Raw genomic sequence first — 20,807 nt, 5'->3', positions numbered from 1 at the left:
AGTTGTTCAAAACGAGCGTCCAAGCGTCCCTGAAACCTACAAACAAGAGAAGTTCATAGACACGAAATTATATTGGGCGGCACTACTAGCTAATACTATGTTTCTGTTATTAAAAGTCTTTCCTCGAGGGGGCGCGTGACGGCTCAAGAGGAATATCAGTCTTCAACTTTTCAATCTAATAAATGAAAGGTTTGGCTTCTGGTGTACATTTTAAAAATCTGAAGTATCAATCGCTGCAAAATTATTAAACAAAACGCCCGTGTCCTTGAATCACAAACTACTGTGATTTTAAAGAAACCACGTGACAAGGCCGTTCTCTCAAAGAGTAGGACGAGCAGTAATTTACTCCAGAATAATGAATATTTAAAGCTACTAAAGTTGAAAACACCCAGTCAAGAGTAAAAATTGAACTATAATTAGTCAGGTCTGATGTTATGCAAATTAAATGAGAACTTCCGGGCCACTGCCTCAATCAGCTAGCCATTTGCCACTCTAGTTCTGTGTGTGTTCGCTATGGCGGGAGTTTAGAACCGAGCTCGAGAGGGAGCGGTCTCCACGGTAACCATCTATGCCGGAAGTGCCGGGCTCTCTAAAGGTAAGCAACAATAACAGATACAAATGAAATCTATTCCGCATTCAGTTAATATAAACGAACAGTTTATTTCATTTCTCGGAGTGTGATTAAAATGTAGACGTGTTGTTGAGAAGATTCGCCGATGTCACTTAACGCCGGAGCGTGTTTGTGCGTTTACACTGATTTATATCCCATAATGCCATTATATTCTTTGAGAAGGGTTTTCAGCTAACCAACGACATTTACATTAAATTATATAATGTATATTCATTAAACAATGCTATCTGTCTAACATCTATCTATCTATCTATTTATCTATCCTGTCTGTCTGTCCAATATCTATCTATCTATCTATCTATCTATCTATCTATCTATCTATCTATCTATCTATCTATCTATCTATCTATCTATCTATCTATCTATCTATCTATCTATCTATCTATCTATCTTGTCTGTCTGTCCAATATCTATCTATCTATCTATCTATCTATCTATCTATCTATCTATCTATCTATCTATCTATCTATCTATCTATCTATCTATCTATCTATCTATCTAGTAATGTCCAGGCCAGTGATCTGTCCTCTGACTGTGGGGGCCACGGCTCCTGAGTCTCTCTCCGTGTTACAGAGGCGTATACAGAAAGCGGAGGAGCAGACGGAGGAGTTGAGGAGGAGTCTGGGCTCTTTGGGAGCGTCTGCAGATCAGCTGCTCGTGAACTCTTCAAACTCCTCAAAGCGGCGTCCGGTCAGTCCCGTGAACATCCACGGGCCCCTGAGTGCCACAGGAGAGGGTTTGCTATGGAGGCAGAGTGAAACGCTCGTCGCACGCGTGTGCAGATTAGAAAGTGTTTTGCACACTCTGAAACTCACCATCTTCCGTCTGGAGATGAACAGAGAGCTCAATCCATCTCACACAGGTCAGCACGCCTAATGTATGAAAAAATAATAATTATATATATATATATATATATATATATATATATATATATATATATATACACACACACACACACACACAGGCGACCAAAAAAAAGTCACTTTTTGGATTTAAATTGGCAAATGCTTAAGAGTCTATGATTGAATCATTATTACAGAGATTATTATGTTTCTAGCATGTTATATGTTCAGCAACAGTTCTTCTAACCCTAACTGATGTGTGTGTAGCTTTTCATTTCTTAAACCACAATGTAGGAAGAGACACATCATGGCCATATTCCAGGATGACAATGTCAAGATTCATCATGATCAAATTGTGTAATAATGGTTGGAAGGACCATATGAACAGGGTTTGAAATGTGTCTACAAAATTTTTAAGTTACCTGCCATTCAGAACTTCTATTAGCCAAAAAGTAAATAAATAAATTAACCAGATTAACCACGTTACAGCGTATATATAATATAATATATACATTATATATATATAATGTATATATATATATATATATATATATATATATATATATATATATATAAATGATTCAAACAACATCTAGTCATCCAGCCATCTCCTCCCTTCCTCTTTCATCCTCATCACCAAAAATGTGTTTTAGGTGGACAGATCTATACAGTACAAAGAACATCAAAAAATGTTAGGATGTCTTTTCTCTTTACCAAATGCTTTTTAATATTCGCTATTGCTTCAATGGAAATGAACATGTGCGCCATTATTTGTTGCGGAGTGACGGTCATGAGGAGACTTTACAGACTCTTGCACTGTCAATACAAGATCTTGACCAAAGATTGATGGACAACTTGATGGAAATAACATCACATCATTTATTTCCATCAAGAGGAGCATCAATATTAGTCACTGCAATAATGTATGCAAACACACACACACACACACACACACACACACACACACACACACACACACACACACACACACACACACACACACACACACACACACACAATGCTGGGTAGTAACTGTTCACAAAAATTCCAAAAATGATTGCACACACAGACCAGCCACTAGTCATGTGACTATCATTGAAAACTGAGACCCATAGCATTTGATCACTGGATTTATAGAAATCATTTCACTTTTAAAGAGTGATTTCTCAACTTTGCAATATCAAATCAACTCTTGCCTAACACATTCATTATTATTTGCATCATCACTCAGTGAGTCATTTAACCGTGTAACCATCCAGCAATAGTCTATGGAATAATTTCAAAACTGAATTTGTGTGAGCAGTAATCCAGTAAGAGTGTGTGTGTGTGTGTGTGTGTGAGTGAGAGAGTGATTTTTGCACTTGTTTTGTCTGCATTCATCTGTGGGCCCTGCAGGAGACGAGTTTGTAATCTCCCCTCTGTGTGTAGCGCGATTAAGCGCCCTGCAGGAGCAGCACGAGGAGGAGCAGCGCTCTTCACACCGGGACCTTCTGCATGTACAGGACGAGCTGACGCGGGCCTGTGAGGAGAGGCAGGAGGCGCAGCGGGAGGTGCTCAGACTCAGAGAGGCGCTGGAGAATACCAACTCCGCTAAAGTAAAATAGCCATGGGCTCATTCATTCATTAATGAAAATATTTGTGCTTTTAATTATTCATTTATCACACAATAAAAAATGCTAAAATGTTTTAAAACAAGTTTTTAGTTAATAGTTACCTGGTTATCTGGTGTTCAAATATGTCTTTTTTTCACCAAGGCTGCACTTATTTGATCAAAAATACAGTAATATTATGAAATATTATTACAATGTAAAATAACTGGTTTCTATTTTAATATATTTTAAAATACAGTTTATTCCTATGATGGTAAAGCTGAATTTTCAGCATCAGTTTTCAGTGTCACATGATCCTTCATAATTCAGTCTAATATGCTGATTTGATGCTCAATAAACATTTCTGATGTTATCATTGTTAAAAGAATAGCATTTATTTGAAATCGTATTTGAAATCTTTTGTAACATTATAAATGTCTTTACTTTCTCCAGAATGTTTTCATATTGGTTGAACTGATTAATCTAAATAATGTCATAAATATGTTACTCTTGATTTCATTTGATAGTTCATGACCTCTGAATCTGTTCACAGAAGGAGGAGCAGATGGCGCAAGAGACCGCAGCGCACTTGGTGGCTGAGCAATCCCACAATGCACTGCTGCTGAGAGTGAAGGAGATGGAGACAGTGGTGGAGAGGGAGAGAGGCCAGGTAAACCGAAGGAAAGGACTAGAAAAGGTTCACAAGTATATCCTCCTTTACTGCGATCTTGCTTGCATATTTTAAGTCTGATTGATAAATATACTTGGAGAAACTACAGTAGTCAACATTTGAAGTGGATCAAAACCTTTCATCAAAGTTATTCATGAATTTTGAACAATACCTGTTCTTGTCTTAGGATAACATTGTTGAACTTTTTTGATCCACTTCAAATGTTGACTACTGTAGAATACCTCTTTACACCAAGCAATGCTCAGAGCAACTCCTAGAACACCATAGCAACACCTTAGCAACCACCCACAACACCCTGGATGTGTTGTATAGCCATAAAGGGCTTAATTTAATCTTTCTATTCACTATTTGCTGGTGTCTTGTTAGGTAGAAGCTCTTCAGGTAGACTGCCACGCCTTACGTACTGACGGACAGGCAAACAGGGCGGAGCTAAAGAAGAGGGAGGAGCAAATCCTGTGCCTGGAGAGAGAGTGTCAGCAGCTCCGAGACCATTCCAGTCAGAAACACTGAATTATGGGACATTTAATCTTGGTTTATGCGACTGTATTGTGAAACTAAAATGTTGTTTCCTCTCAGGAGTGAAAGAGACTCTGATATCACAGCTGAGCAAAGAGATCAAGGTACGAGCACATGTGTGTTAGAGACGCTGATGGGAGTAATGACACGTCTCATGGTGTCCATGTGTGTTTAGAGCGTGAAGACGGCTCTGCAGAAGCAGCAGCAGGACAACAGCAGACTCATCAGAGATGGACGAGACCTCAGAGCAGCTGCAGATCAAGTTCAGGTACACACACACACACAGACACACACACACACACACATACACATCAGTTTAGCATTAATTAATTGTTAGCTCCACAAAGCCAACATACTGTCATTATACAAATATATGGATTAGAGCTATGGTTCTCAATTTTGTGTGGTTATTGTAATAGTCAAGCTCAAAAAAGGACATAAAAAAGTACCATATAGTAGTGTGTATGATTTATTCGCTATATTCTTTAATCTTCCGAAGTGATTTGAATAATTTGTGTGGAAAACCGATTGAAATGTAGGTTTATATGCATTTATTTAGCTTTGTTTAGCCAACAACATTGTTTTTATTGGTTAACTTTCCTGTTCTGGTGTAAAAATCTGTGTGCATGTTATGAATAAAGGTAAAAAGTCATTCTCTCTCTTTCTCTCAGGTGTTGAATGATAAGTTAGAGGTTCAGTGTTCAGAGCTGAGCACTGCACTTCACTCATTAACACTGGAAAACACTCGACTACAGACAGAGTATCAGAGCAACATCAAGGTATTTCAGTTCAGTTCCAGTTTTACTGTCATTGGCATGGAAAACAATTGGACATTCTATTGCCAGTTCGTTTTCATCTTAGCTGCGAACAACTGAATTAGTGCATTAAGTGCAAAATAAGTTATCTTTAACCAGTAAAATAACATTAGTTCAGTTTATACTCATTAAGAAGGATAAAAATGAAAATGAGTCAATATGGCAGTAATAGTAATACTGAACGAAAGTTTGCTGATAGAGATTATATTTGTCTCACACACACACACACACACACACACACACACACACACACACACACACACACACACACACACACACACTGTTTGTTCAGGCGGAGCGAGATCGTGTGTCTAAACACCTGAAGGAGCAGGATCTGCTTTTAGACACAGCCAGGAGGAACATCCAGGCTGAACTACAGGTCACGATATCAGAGAAACTCGCCCTGCAGAAAGAACTGTGAGTTACACACACATTCGCTACTATAAAACAACAGCAGGGAAAAGACCAACAGATATATTTTGTTGTTGACGTCAAAAGCTGTATCTTAGCAAACGCTACCATATTTTGGCTGAAATTCATCTTCAGTTCAGTCAGATTAGGCAGATGGCAACATGTTGCATGAAAACCTTTGAAAACCATGAACAAAACTACAAAAGATAAAAGAAAATATGACTGTAAATAAGCTGTTTTATTTGGTCTACAAGGGAGGCACTGAAGATGGATCATTCCGAGCTGCAGCAGAGCTCCACTCTTTCCCAGGTGACAGCTGTCAGTCATCAGCAGATGTTGGAACAGACCATTCAGAGGCTTCAGGGGGAGCTCAGTCGTGCTGGGAGAGATGGAGAGACCCTGAGAGAAGAGAGAGAGCACATGAAGAGTGAAGTGAGTTGAATGGTTGTTATTGTTTGTTGGTGTCATTTCTCAAGCCGAAAGGAAAGGACACCAGCACTGATGTTTAAATGGGCATGAATTAAACTGATAGTTCTGGCACTAAATTATAATTGGATGAGGCACATTTGATGCTATAAAAACAACAACAATAATAATAATAATTATGATTGTTATTATTTATTATTATTGTCATAAATATCACAATTATCATTATTATTTATATTATTATTGGTGGTGGTAGTATTAGTAGTAGTATATATTGCTATTAATATTGTATTAATTATTATTATTACTATTATTTATTATATTACTATTGGTCGTGGTGGTGGTAGTAGTACTAATATATTGTTATTAATTTAATTAAATAAACGTATTTGTATTATTAATTATATTAACAATATTAATAATTAATTATATTAATAATAACTATGACAACAAAAACAATAATATTAATAATATTTTATAGATGGATAGATAGATAGATAGATAGACACATTAGTAATGTATCATTATTTTAAGATTATAATTCATTTGATCATTAAAGTAGTAAATAATGTTTAATAGTTAATCATTAGAATAATTATAATACATTATGTAATTTGTATATACAGTATATACAAATAATTTATTTGTAATAAGGCAGGATTATTATTAATAATACTTTTAATTATTCTAAATCTGCAATATACCAATGTGGATGTGAATTATCTCTGTTATGATTTTTTTTTTTTCACATTATGCTTATACAGAGTGGCAAAGAAGGCACTATATATGCAGCTGACCCTAGTCATCCTTTGTCCTGTCAGTTTAAGCTACTTCCCTCAGGCCGTAGGTACTCCATGCCCAGATGCAGGTCAAATAGATTCAGAAACTCTTTTATCCCGTCTTCTATCTCGATTTGAAACAATTTGTCAGAACTGTTTTAAATGTATTTCTTTACTAGTGTGTTTTAGAGACTGTGGGTATTCCATGTTATGCTGTCTTGTTGTGTGTTGTGTCCTTGTGTTTATCTGCTGGCTGTACAAATAATTGCCCCTCGGGGACAATAAAGTTACCTTGAACCTTGCTTGCTAACAACAGCCCTTAACCTTTGAAAAAACTGTACCGCACAACCACTTGTGGCCCGTTGCTTTAATGAACTATTAATTTCCAAATCTCAGATGAACTCTGCAATCTCTTTGCTGAAAAAAGAGAAGAACATTCTAGAAACACAGCTGTCAGATATCAAGGTACTGCTGACCAAATGTGAGGTCACTTCTAGTTTTTCTTTATCTCTCAACTTTTTTTTTTCTCTTTGTTTGCTGGATACAGAATAGAGCTCATTTCACCTACTCTACAGATCAGGGTAATAATATTGCACCAGCTATTACCATAACATCATCTTCTCCCCTGTGATGGACAGGTGGAGCTGACCACAGTGAACTCAGCACTGCAGAAACAGAAGGAGGAGAACGAGGAGCTGATGGAGAGCCTGACAGTCATGGAGCATCAGCAGGTTTGAGATCAAAAGATCACAGAGGCAGATGCACGTCAAAAGAAAATGTGCTTGTAACACTCTTTCTCTCCCAGGTAACTCACCGTCAGGTAGAACAGATGCTGTGGGACTTGACAGACAGCAAGAACAAACTGGCCTACGAGAAGGGCAAGTTGCAGGTCTGTGACACACACAAACACACACACACACTTCATATGTATATGAATTTATTGCAAACATTTAACACAGTGTGTCATACAATGATGCTCAAACAATCATATGATGAACACACACATTATATAGCAAAAACACACAGCAGGCTTCTAATAGACTGCGTGTGTGTGTGTGTGTGTGTGTGTGTGTGTGTGTGTGTGTGTGTGTGTGTGTGTGTGTGTGTGTGTGTGTGTGTGTGTGTGTGTGTGCATGTGTGTGTGTGTGTGTGTGTGTGTGTCTGTGCGCACAGGCACGAGTGCAGCAGATGGCCGCTGAACTGAAGACATTGAAAGCAGACTGTAATGAACACTGTCAGACTAACACTAAACTGCAGTACAGTTACACACAGGTAAACACAAACACTCGTCTAACAAAACCACTGCTGTTTCACAAGCTCAGTGTGTCGCTCAGGTGTGTGACACCGTGTTTACAGCAGACGCGAGCCGCAACAACAAAAAGTCACAAAAGCAGATAAGACCCATTATAATCAGCGATGCTGTCTACACTGCGCGATACGACAAAGCCCAGTTCTATTTGTGACGTAGTCCAAGCGCTCGCGCTACTTCTGAGACGGAGAACAAATAGATTTGCTCATTAAAACTCTGACTGCTCAATTAATAAAAGGCTCATATACTGTACTTCATCCTCATCCAAAAAGACTGATATTTATGAATATTATCTAAGCAGCAAACTTGCCTCATTTAAAAATCACCAAATACTGATTAACAGGTAACCCATATGGTACCGTTAACATGTGACCGCTGGATTCCTGACATCAGAAAAAAAAAAACATTATCATTTGACACAATTGTTTTTAAAAGCAGAACATAAGACGAAACACAGTTAGATGATACCATCAATATAAAACACTTAAAACCGAAAGTAGGAATATGTGATGTGTATATCTCTATTATAAGTTTATATATGACAGCCCACATTTAACAAGATCCATTCCGTGTCCATAATCTTGACTTGCTGAGTCGCAATTAAGTAATAAAAGCAGGATGTTTCAGTGCTGATTGTTTTATGCATCTGTCACAATGAAATGGGGCTTTGTAGAGGCTGTTATTGAATCATGGAGCACTTAAAAACTGCAAAATGGTGATATAAAACAAAATTATGGCTAAAATTATAAGTGGACGGATCAATTTAACACTCTCTTTCATAGATGCAGAAAGAAAATCAGACACTGAAAGAGCAAGTCGGTGCGCTACAGCAACAGCACAGAGACACGGTGAGTCTTTCTAAAGAACAAGAATTGAAAGCAATGAATTGCATTAACAAAAGATCACATTTTTTGATGTTTTTTTTGTGTGTAACAGAATGAAATAGCGCAGACTCTGGAGAGCGTCCTGTCGTCTCATGCTCGTCTGCAGCAGAACACACAAACACTGCATGCAGAGCTGAGAGAAAGAGCGCAGGAATTGCACACACTCAGGAAAGAGAGGTGTGTGTTTGTGTGTGTGAGAAACTATAAGACGACACGTCTGATTAAAGGAAGGGGATCATTTTTTATGTTGTGCTAGCCAATTATGGCAGCCGTCTTGCAGCATCACGTAAGTTTTCAGTTTTTGAACTTTACAGCTCAAATAACACATTTTTGTATGAAACAATTAATAAAGTGCTTTGACATTTATTCATTTCTGGGGAATGTCTTGCTGCATAGACTTCCATTATAAGTGCATTACTGTAAATATGATTGTTGTTTGTTTTTACTAAGTCAGTGTTTGTCTTTGGTAATCAGCACTGTGTTTGCCTTTGTGTGTGTGTGTGTGTGTGTGTGTGTGTGTGTGTGTGTGTGTGTGTGTGTGTGTGTGTGTGTGTGTGTGTGTGTGTGTGTGTGTGTGTGTGTGTGTGTGTGTGTGTGTGTGTGTGTGTGTGTGTGTGTGTGTGTTGTCAGACTGCAGGCTATAAAAGAGATTCAGAGGCTTGAAGCTGAAGTAGAGAATCACAAAGCAACCAATAATGAGAAGGTATAACGCACACAAACACACTGATGATCAAATAAATAAGAGATGTGATCAAAGCGTTTAAATGTTTTCACACTCACATTGAAGGGGGAGTCTTTGCAAAAAGCACTTGATGACAACAGGACACTTGCTCAGAGTTTAGAGCAGGCCTTACGGGAAAACCAAAACACACAGGAGAAACTAAACACCCTCGGCGAGAGGTGAGGGAATATATGTTTTATCAGCAGGGCTGTTTATCATTTAAAACCACAAAGTCGATTCTACATTGTTCACTTCATTAATGTCACTTCACTTTAGGATGTGTGTTATACTGTACTTAGAGATGCAACGATATTATTAACAATTCATGTTCATGTAATGGCCAATAATAAAGTTCTGTATTGTTTTATCTAAATCAAAAATAAAGATTAAAAACTTAAATTTGTTTCAATTGCTACAAATTAAGGCATCACAACATTATGGAGTACAGTACGAAAAATGGATGGTAAAATAATTATTTTAAGATGCACTTAATGACGTTAAATTATTAGTGTTTTAGATTAACTTTAAATGGCTGTTCATTCAATGTAAATATGTAAAATTCAATATAACATCAATGTTAATTCGATATAATATATGTAAAAGTAGTGTAAAAGAGTATGCACAATTAAATATCTTATACTGACTGATATAGAGGCAATATCAACTAATTAAAATGTAAAAATCTCTAATATTGGTCAATAACTGATATAGTGCAGATTTATCCTGCATCCCAACATTTTTGCATTGATCTATACGTATGTCTATTTGTGTCTGCTTATTTATGTATTTACCAGGATCCAGTTATGTTCAAATCAAAGGGACCCAGTTGTTGTTTTCCTCCATGTTTTCTTGAGTTCATATCATACATGATTGCATCAGCAGGGAGGCGGAGCTTAAAGAGGCAAGGGCAGAGATTCGTCGGTTGACAGAATGTGTAGATTCCCTCAAGAACCGGCTCAACAGAGAAAAAGACTCTAGGAGGAAGTCAGCACAGAGGGTAATATGTACATTAGTTGTCTTGTGATGTAGTTTTCAATGTATGGCACTTTTAACTACTTACTTTACAAATAAGAATGACTCTGACTGATTCCTGTTTTCTATATAGCTGAAGAACGCACTAAATGATGCATCAGCAAAGTCAGGTGACCTCTCACAAGCCAATAAGAGGCTACAAGCGAAGGTGTCTGAGCTGGAGAAGCTGGCGTCTCGGTTGAATCAGTATCTGGACAACAGAACAGCTCTGAACCACTCTCTGAGAATCAAGGTGTGTTACTTTACCCATGGTTCACCTCACATCTGTGCTGGATACAAGCTCTCTCACTGTAATACCAACATAAACACAGTTCATTGCATCGTCTTGCCTCTCCCAACAGGATTTGGAAGCAGAAATTGAAAGTCTTGAGGAAGCTAAGGATGAATATAAGAGGAGGAGTTATGAGCAGGTGTGCATCCAAACTGTTTCAAAAGTTTGCGTTTCAGGCCCCCAAAACCGCCTTGTCGTGTAGGCTAAATGAACGGCCAAAATGCATACTTTCTTTTCCTTCTGTTTTTGGATGAAAATGGTGTCGTGTAAACGGCCCTTCATTTCTTAAATGTTCGCCTCCATGTCACAATGCACTTTATTTGCTCTGTAAATTAATGGCACGAATAACTTTATATTTTTTATAATGCATTTCACTGTGTATTATGCTGAGCATAAAAATGAACACGGGATTAATTATTAAATGTAATTAAAAATTGTAATTTTGCTAAGATATATTTTGAGTGATTTTGAATCTAATACTTTTATTTTATCTTGTTATTCATAATAAGTATGATTATTCATAGTTGTCATGAAAAAAATAACATTTATGTATAATGCATAATAGACTCCAACCATAATTGTCAGACTTATCTATCTATCTAGATTTTGAACTTCCTGTTTCGAATGCGCATGCGTCGCGTCTGAGCGCGTTGTTGTCTTTGGAGCTCCATCGATTGATTTATAATTCTTGATTTCTCTTTAAACTCACTTACAACGAACATTTTCTACTTTTCCTCACCTCATAGTTATAACGCGGATTGTTGAGTAGACGCGTCTCAAGCCTAGTGATCCAACGCTGGATACTCTTATAGGTTACGTCCGTGGATCACGGCTGAACGCGTCTTCTCCGCACTCATTTAAGTTACAAACAAACATTTTTTCGCCTATCGTGCGTCTACTCTACACCCGTACCACTAAAAAAGACGGATTATATCCAAGACTTAAGCCATAAATTAGTATTAATATTGATAGCACCACTGGTAGCGTCGTTGCTAACTTAACTTACTGTCCATCTGTTAAAATGGCGAATATATCAAATGTAAGTAGTCTACCTTTTGGTGCAGGTGAGGACACATTTGAGCTGCACGCGGTGCAGTCTGAGCTGGAAGCTGTTGAGAAACAGATCCACGACCTTTTAGTAAGAAAAGCCGAGCTGATAGACCGGCGTTTGGCTCTCGAAACATCACGTGCCGAGGCACACAAATCAGAGATTAATGTTACTAACCCGCTGACTCCGACCTCGTCTACTCCGTGCGTTCCTCAACATCGGTCCCGAACGTCGAGGTCGCGATCAGCCATGGTCTCGTTCACTCCGGCTCCAACATGCCATCACGAAGCCTGGATTTTTCCGCAGCGGAAGTCGCGAGTCAGGTCTAGACCAAGACTCTCTCCGACCCTCCCGGTTTTCGAGATATCCACACAAAACCGCTTCTCCCCTCTTCGCGAAACAGAACGCGATGCTGTGATCATCGGCGATTCCATCGTTCGACACGTACACGCTACGTTAAATAAAAGTAAGGTGCATAGTCACTGCTTTCCTGGTGCTCGTGTTTCTGAAATCGCTGCTCACGTTCCCGAGATTCTGAACGAGCGCGTCGGAACCGTTGTCCTGCACGCGGGAGGGGCCGACATCAGACTGCGCCAAACGGAGGTTTTGAAGAAAGACTTCAGGAATCTGATCGATACGGTACGCAGCACATCGCCTGATATAACGATTATTGTGTCAGGACCGCTTCCCACGTACCGACTAGGTCATGAAAAGTTTAGTAGATTATTTGCGCTTAATGAATGGTTAATGTCATGGTGCAATGAGCAGAAACTTCTCTTTGTAAATAATTGGAATCTGTTTTGGGAGCGTCCTAGGCTTTACTGTGCTGATGGCTTACACCCAAGCAGATTCGGATCGGATCTTCTGTCAGATAACATCTCCAAAATGTTAAATACCTTTTGACTAGTAAACAAAAGTCCAAATCATAGTCTCTGCTGCACCAATTTAACTGATATAAATAGTGTAGAACATTGCATAGAAACTGTGTCTATTCCTCGTTTAGTGAGATCAAATCATAAATCTACTGCAGGATCTAGAAAAAATCTAATTGTTATTAAACCAGAAAATGTTGCTATTGGTAATCAAAAACAATTTTTAAAGCTAGGTCTTCTAAACATTAGATCACTCACACCTAAGGCAGTTATTGTAAATGAAATAGTCACAGATAATAGCTTCGATGTACTTTGCCTTACTGAAACCTGGCTTAAACCAAATGATTATTTCGGTTTAAATGAGTCTACTCCATCAGGATACTCCTATAAGCACGAGCCCCGTCTGAATGGTCGTGGCGGCGGTGTTGCAACAATCTATAGAGATTTTCTCAATGTTACTCAGAAAACGGGTTATAAGTTTATTTCATTTGAAGTACTTGTACTAAATGTTACGCTCTTAGATGTTCGAAAAACATCCCTATTATCTCTAGCCTTGGCTACCGTATATAGACCGCCTGGGCCTTACGCTGATTTCCTAAAAGAGTTTGCAGATTTTCTCTCAGACCTATTAGTTAACTTCGATAAAGCATTAATTGTTGGAGACTTTAATATCCATGTAGATAATCAAAATGATGCGTTAGGGGCTGCGTTTACAGATCTATTAAACTCCTTTGGGCTCAAGCAAAACATTACCGGACCGACTCATCGATTTAATCATACACTCGATTTAATTATATCACATGGAACCGATCCAACCGATATAGATATCATTCCACAAAGTGACGATGTCACTGACCATTACATGGTAACTTGCATATTACGTACTCCTGTAATATATCATGCTGCGCCGCGTTATCGATTAGGCAGAACAATCCTTCCATCCACCATAGATAATTTTTCAAACAGCTTATCGGATCTGTCTCAGCTGCTCAGTGAACCCAAACAAACAGATGAACTTGAGGAATTAACTAGCACTATGAGCACCATTCTCTCTGGATCATTGGATATTGTTGCGCCCATTAGATTAAAAAAAGGTCAGAGAGAAAAGTAAAGCACCATGGTACAACAGTACTACGCGTGTTCTAAAGAGAGAAACCCGTAATTTAGAGCGTAAATGGAAACAAACCAACTTAGAGGTCTTTAGAATCGCATGGAAAGACAGTATGTCACGTTATAAAAAGGCCCTAAAAGCGGCCAGGGCTGAGCATCTACGCAAACTAATAGAAAACAACCATAACAATCCTAAGTTCTTATTTAACACTGTGGCGAGACTAACAAATAAACAGATGTCTCCTGAACAAAGTATTCCATTACAGTTTAGTAGTAATGATTTCATGAAGTTCTTCACTGAGAAAATAGAAAACATCAGAACCACAATTGTAAACGTTCAATCCTCAATCGCGCCTTATAATTCAGCCTCAATTATCACGCCGCAAGAACAATTACAGTGCTTTTCAACTATAGAACAAAAAGAGTTAAATAAATTTATCATTTCCTCTAAAACAACAACATGTTTATTAGATCCCATACCAACTAAACTATTGAAAGAAGTGTTACCTGTAGTGGAAGAGCCTCTCCTCAATATTATTAACTCGTCTTTATCTTTAGGTCATGTTCCAAGAACATTTAAACTGGCAGTTATAAAACCTCTCATTAAGAAACCACAATTAGATCCGAATAATCTAGTAAATTATAGACCCATTTCAAATCTACCTTTTATGTCTAAAATACTAGAAAAAGTTGTGTCCGCTCAACTGGGCTCTTTCTTACAAGAAAATGACACCTATGAAAAGTTTCAGTCTGGATTCATAGCACTGAAACTGCGCTCGTTAAAATCACAAATGATTTACTTTTAGCTTCTGACCAAGGCTGTATCTTAATATTAGTTTTACTTGATCTTAGTGCTGCGTTCGATACTATAGATCATACAATACTCTTAGATCGACTACAAAATTATACTGGTGTTCAAGGACAAGCATTAAGCTGGTTTAGATCGTATTTATCTGACCGCTACCATTTTGTTTATTTAAATGGAGAAAAATCTATCATAACTCCAGTAAACTATGGAGTGCCGCAGGGATCTGTGTTAGGCCCTCTATTATTCTCAATATATATGCTACCACTTGGAAATATTATAAGGAAACATGGAATTAGTTTCCATTGTTATGCTGATGACACTCAAATCTATATTTCATCACGGCCAGATGAAAACGCTAAATTATCCAAATTGACAGAGTGTGTTAAAGATATAAAAGATTGGATGACGCATAATTTTCTTTTATTAAATCCAGACAAGACAGAGGTACTACTTATCGGTTCAAAAAACCACCCACAAAACCTCTCACAATACAACTTTAACATAGTAGGATGTCCTGTTACTTCATCCTCTACAGTAAAAGACCTGGGTGTTATATTAGACTGCAACCTGTCTTTTGAAAATCATATTTCATATGTTACAAGAACAGCCTTTTTCCACCTTAGAAACATTGCTAAGCTACGTAATATGCTATCAGTTTCTGACGCAGAAAAGTTAGTTCATGCATTCATGACCTCGAGACTAGATTACTGTAATGCGTTATTAGCCGGTTGTCCTGCATCCTTAATAAACAAGCTACAGTTAGTCCAAAATGCCGCCGCTAGAGTTCTAACTAGATCAAGAAAATATGATCATATAACACCGATTTTATCATCCCTACATTGGTTACCTATAAAGTCCCGTATTAATTACAAGGTATTGCTACTGACTTATAAAGCCCTAAACGGCTTAGCTCCAGTCTATTTAACCGATCTTCTATCGCCCTATAATCCATCGCGCTCTTTAAGGTCACTAAATTCGAGGCTTTTGGTCATACCTAGGATATCCAGATCCACCAAAGGAGGGAGAGCATTTTCACATTTAGCACCAAAACTCTGGAATAGTCTTCCGGATACTGTTCGTTGCTTAGACTCGCTCTCCCAGTTTAAAACTAGATTAAAGACGCATCTCTTCAGCCAGGCATTCATATAATACTTTTAATCCTACAGTTAAATCCGACCTCTAGTTCATAAACGCCAGAGGAGAACTGGCCCCCGACTGAGCCCGGGTTCTCCCAAGGTTTTTTTTTTTTTCTCCATTAGGTCACCTGATGGAGTTTTTCGGTTCCTTGCCACTGTTGCCTTTGGCTTGCTCAGTTGGGGATATTTGGGGATATTTAATTGAATTAATCAATCAACGATACTATTGATCAGCATTACCGAACGTAGACGTTCCACTAGAAACAAACATTGATGTATTGTTCTAATTTATTACTGTGAAGCTGCTTTGATACAACCTGTGTTGTGAAAAGCGCTATATAAATAAACTTGACTTGACTTGACTTGACTTTATTACACCAGCACTGCTTTAATATTTTAAAAAGCTTAAAAAGTTTGCTTAAAAGTTGTATTTCTAAATGCATCCCCTTTAAAGCACAGCAGCTAAAAAATATAACCTCACTTACTTACCGACATGCTGTACAACTAGTGAGTGTCCTGACCCATCTTTACTAAAGATGTCCTCTCACAGTTTGTCTTGTGTGTGTTTCAGTCTCAGTGTCTGCTGCAGATGCGCTCTGAGATGGTTTCTCTCCAGTCTGAGCTGCAGTGTCTGTCCTCCACACAGCAGGGGGAGCTACAGGCCGAAAGAGATCTCAACCACACCCTACAGGAGCAATGTCAGGTCAGCTCTCTCTTTTTCACCTCAAGGCCCCGATTTACTCACAACGTTCTTCTTCGCTCTCCGCTTTGGGGTAAAAAGTAGTTTGTAATACGTGAGCAGCGATATACTGTTAGCGAACGTCCAGATGCTGTTCACGCTGCATTTAGATGATTATGTAAATATGTGCTGCACACTTTCCTCTCAATAACAAAATAAACACAACATAAATGACAGCGAAGTGAAAACGGGGACCTAGAGGGACTGAACAGAAGAAATGAACCGGAGAAGAATTCCACGTCAAAGAAGGCGGAGCCTCTGTGCACACCTACCTATTACATCATCACCACTGACCAATGGTAGTTCAGAGGTGTTTACCAGCCAGAGCAAACTTTTCCAGAACTTTTGTTGAACTTTGTTTGGGCTTGATTTGTTCAGAATTATGTCACACCAGTTTGTTCTTTGATATCTCTTTTGGTGAAAATTAAGCTTTTAATGTTGTTTATATGTCTGTGTGGGGTTTTTAATATGCTTTAAGACAAACCATGTGCAAATTCATAGTCAACACCATTGCTGAGTATTTTCTCCTTAAAACTGCAGTGAACCAAAGACAGTCTCAACAACACGGTTTGAAATCGCTGGTGTTTCTGACGTCACAAACTACCTTGTAACCAATCAGGTCAATGAGTGGATCTCTGAGCTGGTGTGAGTGAGTGGAGGCGGGGCTCATTTGCATATTCGTAGAACCACGTATACTAAATGAGGCAAGGGTGTAGAGTTACATGCAAGCTATTTCAAAAAAATAAAAAAATAATGTCATTTTGGTGATCAAAGATGAGTTTTAAGGTATAAAATGATTGACTACAGGGGGACTTTAATTATACCGGGGCCTTTAAACATGTGGTACTGTCTCATATTTTGCTCTCAGTCCTCGTGGTTCATGTGATATTACTTCACGTGTTAACTTGGTGGATCAGGAGCCATAAATACTCCTTTCTTCTTTCATCTTTTTTTTTATCGTTTTCGGTTTGCCTTGTGATTCTGTCTCCATGTCTCTGTTTTTCCTTCCTCTGTGCAGTCTCAGCAAGCTACTGTTCCCTTCTTCTTCCTGTCTGTTTCTCCCTTCAGGGCATCAATACTGCAAGACCAACAAAGTACTGGAGAAATGGCAGTATGTGAATAAGTAATCAGGGGTTTTGTGCTGAATGGTGCTGTTAATGTGTTTGTGTACAGCACCTGGAAGAGAGTTTGAAACGGCTCCGGGACGAGAGGGATGAGGCAGAACTGAGAATCCGGGAAGTTTGTCTGGAGTCACAGCAGGTAAACGAACCCCATTTGCAGCCATTTATACATCAGCAATAATAATAGGGACATATAAAGTAAGCCAACTGAATCTGAATGCTGTGGTGTTTCCAGTAGTGATCATCTATCCCTTTTTCCAAAGTCTTAAAATTTTTGCTCAAAACCAAGTCAGAATTTAAATTGCCGCCTCCTCCTCTGCTGATCACAGCCAGTGTTGAAATCATGCGAGCTCTCCAGAGGATGGACATTTCTTTTGCCTTTGCCTTTGATTTGATTGCTCTGTTTCTCTGTTCCTCAGATCACAGAGAACATGGTTGAGGACCACAGAGGACTCCGCTCGGGATCGGAGAGCTTTAACTGCGAGGATGAGCCACAGAAACTCAGGGAAAGCTTATGGAGGACGGGGAAAGACGGCACACTGTCCACTCCTGCTCAGGTAGCAAATGAGACACATAAATTTAACCATTTTATATTATATTAGTTGAAAATCCATTTATAAGGGTCCTAGTGATCAACTGTCCAGTTGCATCCAAGTCCAAATAAAACTGCATTTAAAAATGACTTATTAAATGATGACTTTGATGACACATTTTACTACATTTGTATGCATGGATTAACTTTTATTCAGCAAGGATGCATTAAATTGATCATATGCGACAGTAAAGACATTTATGTTGTTAAAAATATTTATAGTTTAAATAAATGCTGTTCTTTTGAACTTTCTATTTATCAAAGAATCCTGAAAAAAAATTATCTCACTTTCCACAAAAATATTAAGCTGCACAACTGTTTTAAACATTGATAATAATCAGAAATGTTTCAAATCATCATATCAGAGTGATTTCTGAAGGATCATGTGACACTGAAGACTGAAGTAATGATGCTGAAAATACAGCTTTGATCACAGGAATAAATGACATTTTAAAATATATGTGACCCTGGACCACAAAACCAGTCACATGGGTACATTTTTTGAAATTGAGATGTATACATAAATAATAAATAAGCTTCTCATTGGTGTATGGTTTGTTAGGATAGGGCAATATTTGGCCGAGATACAACTATTGAAAATCTGTAATCTGAGGGTGCACAAAAATTGAAACATTGAGAAAATCACCTTTAAAGTTGTTCATTTATGTTCACGATTGTGCTGCATTCACTCACACAAATAAATGTTTTATATATTTACGGTAGGAAATTTACAAAATATGTTCATGGAATATGATCTTTACTTAATATCCTAATGATTTTTGGCATAAAAGAAAAATCGATAATTTTGACCCACACAATGTATTGTTGGCTATTGCCACAAATATACCCGTGCGACTTTTGACTGTTTTTTTTTTAACCAGGGTCACATATTAAAATAGCAAATAGTTACCTTACACTGTAAATATATTTTACAATATTATAGTTTTTTTTACTGTATTTTTGATCACATAAATGCAGCCTTGGAGAACATGTTTTAAACAGTATTGTAAATTAAATATACATTTAATTAATATATATCTCTTTATAAATGTGTGTGTGTGTGCGTGTGCGGCTGTGCGCGCGTGTGTGTGTACACAGTACATACATTTATATCTCACAATTTGGTCCCGACCTCGTCTCTGGTCCTGAGGGTGATTATTTTATCTCAAATGTCAGGTTTGTGTGTTTTATTCCTGACCTGAAGGTTGTACTTTGTTATTAGACCCACGTTTGCTTTTATGACCCTAAACTGGAGCCCTGGGCCTCAGCATTACAGCGCTGGGAGATGAAGAAGGAGCTGGGAAGCATCGCCGGCAGTTCCAAACACACAAGACGCGTACGCACACTGACCAGCTGATAACAGCCTCCAGGGGTCATGAAGAAGTGCATCAACAACTCATAGATCATGGAGAAAGGCTAAATGAAAGGAGAAATGAAAGATCTACAGTTGCTGTGTTTGTATATGCTGGGAAATATCAAGCATGTTTAACAAATTCATTGAAACGTATATTAATGCTTTTGTCATTACCTGAACATAAAAAGTGCACTTGCAAAAATACATTATGTGTGGATGTAGAAAGACAGAGAGTTTTGACAACCAGAAAAAGATTGTCATGCTGCTCATAAAATAAAAAACAGAGCCACAAATGACCTAATTACTCACAAATGACTCATGTTAAACATGTTATTTCCCTGCAGCCCGCAACAATGTTAATCCATCACAATAATACAAGGTCAAACTCCTACACCTGCAAAGTGCAAAAATACAGAAGTACAAAAGTTTTGCTGATAGAAAGGGGCAACCTGTTTTGAATATGTGTATATTTTGGTATTATATTTATATAATAGTTTTTATTGCTATATCACTTTTTGTAATTTCAATAAAGCCGCTTGAATCTGAAAAGACAATACTGTAATAAAATTATTATATTTACACGTGTGTGTGTGTGTGTGTGTGTGTGTGTGTGTGTGTGTATATATGTGTATATATAATCAAAATTATAATTTTATTTAGTTAAGCACAAACTGAACAGCTCCGACCTGTACAACCACTGGCCTTTTTTAAACCCCGTCCACCACTTATATGTCAGCCAACCAGCACACATAAAAGGCAAAAGAGCATACGTACTCTGATTGGCTCAAAAACATGTGGGCTGCTCCTCTGGTTCTTATTCACTGTTTACAGTCTAGTGCTGTTACAGTATGGAAGCTTGTTTCCACCATGGAATACATTTTTCAATTCCCCAACTCAAAATTGTGAGTTTACATCTCTCACTTCTGACTCGAAATTGCGAGCAAAGTCCAATTCTGAGGAAAAACGTCAGCTCGCAATTCTCACATCACACCTCCGATCACAATTCACAATTCTGACTTTATTTCTCACAATTGCAAATTTCGTAATTCTGACTTTATAACGTGTAATTGCGAGTTTAGACAGTATCACAATTCTGACTTTATTTCTCAC

At 38.0% G+C, this 20,807-nt stretch overlaps 1 protein-coding gene across 1 annotated transcript; it reads left to right on the top strand.

Moving 5' to 3' along the window:
- Window positions 1-489: 489 nt before the first annotated feature.
- ccdc150 (coiled-coil domain containing 150) lies at window positions 490-19,700 on the top strand (the record flags this gene model as incomplete). The annotated part of the gene is made up of 25 exons (XM_081370896.1): window positions 490-595; window positions 1,134-1,493; window positions 2,902-3,068; window positions 3,616-3,732; window positions 4,120-4,249; window positions 4,330-4,373; window positions 4,445-4,537; window positions 4,941-5,048; window positions 5,377-5,501; window positions 5,750-5,927; window positions 7,097-7,165; window positions 7,339-7,431; window positions 7,506-7,589; window positions 7,874-7,972; window positions 8,792-8,857; window positions 8,946-9,086; window positions 9,681-9,793; window positions 10,494-10,611; window positions 10,720-10,878; window positions 10,988-11,056; window positions 16,463-16,594; window positions 17,649-17,741; window positions 17,804-17,890; window positions 18,171-18,308; window positions 19,566-19,700. Exons 2-25 carry the CDS (start codon window positions 1,136-1,138, stop codon window positions 19,698-19,700), a joined length of 2,916 nt encoding a protein of 971 aa, XP_081227022.1. The 5' UTR covers window positions 490-595; window positions 1,134-1,135.
- Window positions 19,701-20,807: the final 1,107 nt, after the last annotated feature.

The sequence above is a fragment of the Scardinius erythrophthalmus genome, assembly GCF_964197995.2.
Source record: "Scardinius erythrophthalmus genome assembly, chromosome: 7".
Classification (NCBI taxonomy): Eukaryota; Metazoa; Chordata; class Actinopteri; order Cypriniformes; family Leuciscidae; genus Scardinius; species Scardinius erythrophthalmus.
Note: the sequence above shows the minus strand (reverse complement) of the source record. Positions and strands in the feature narration are given on the sequence as shown.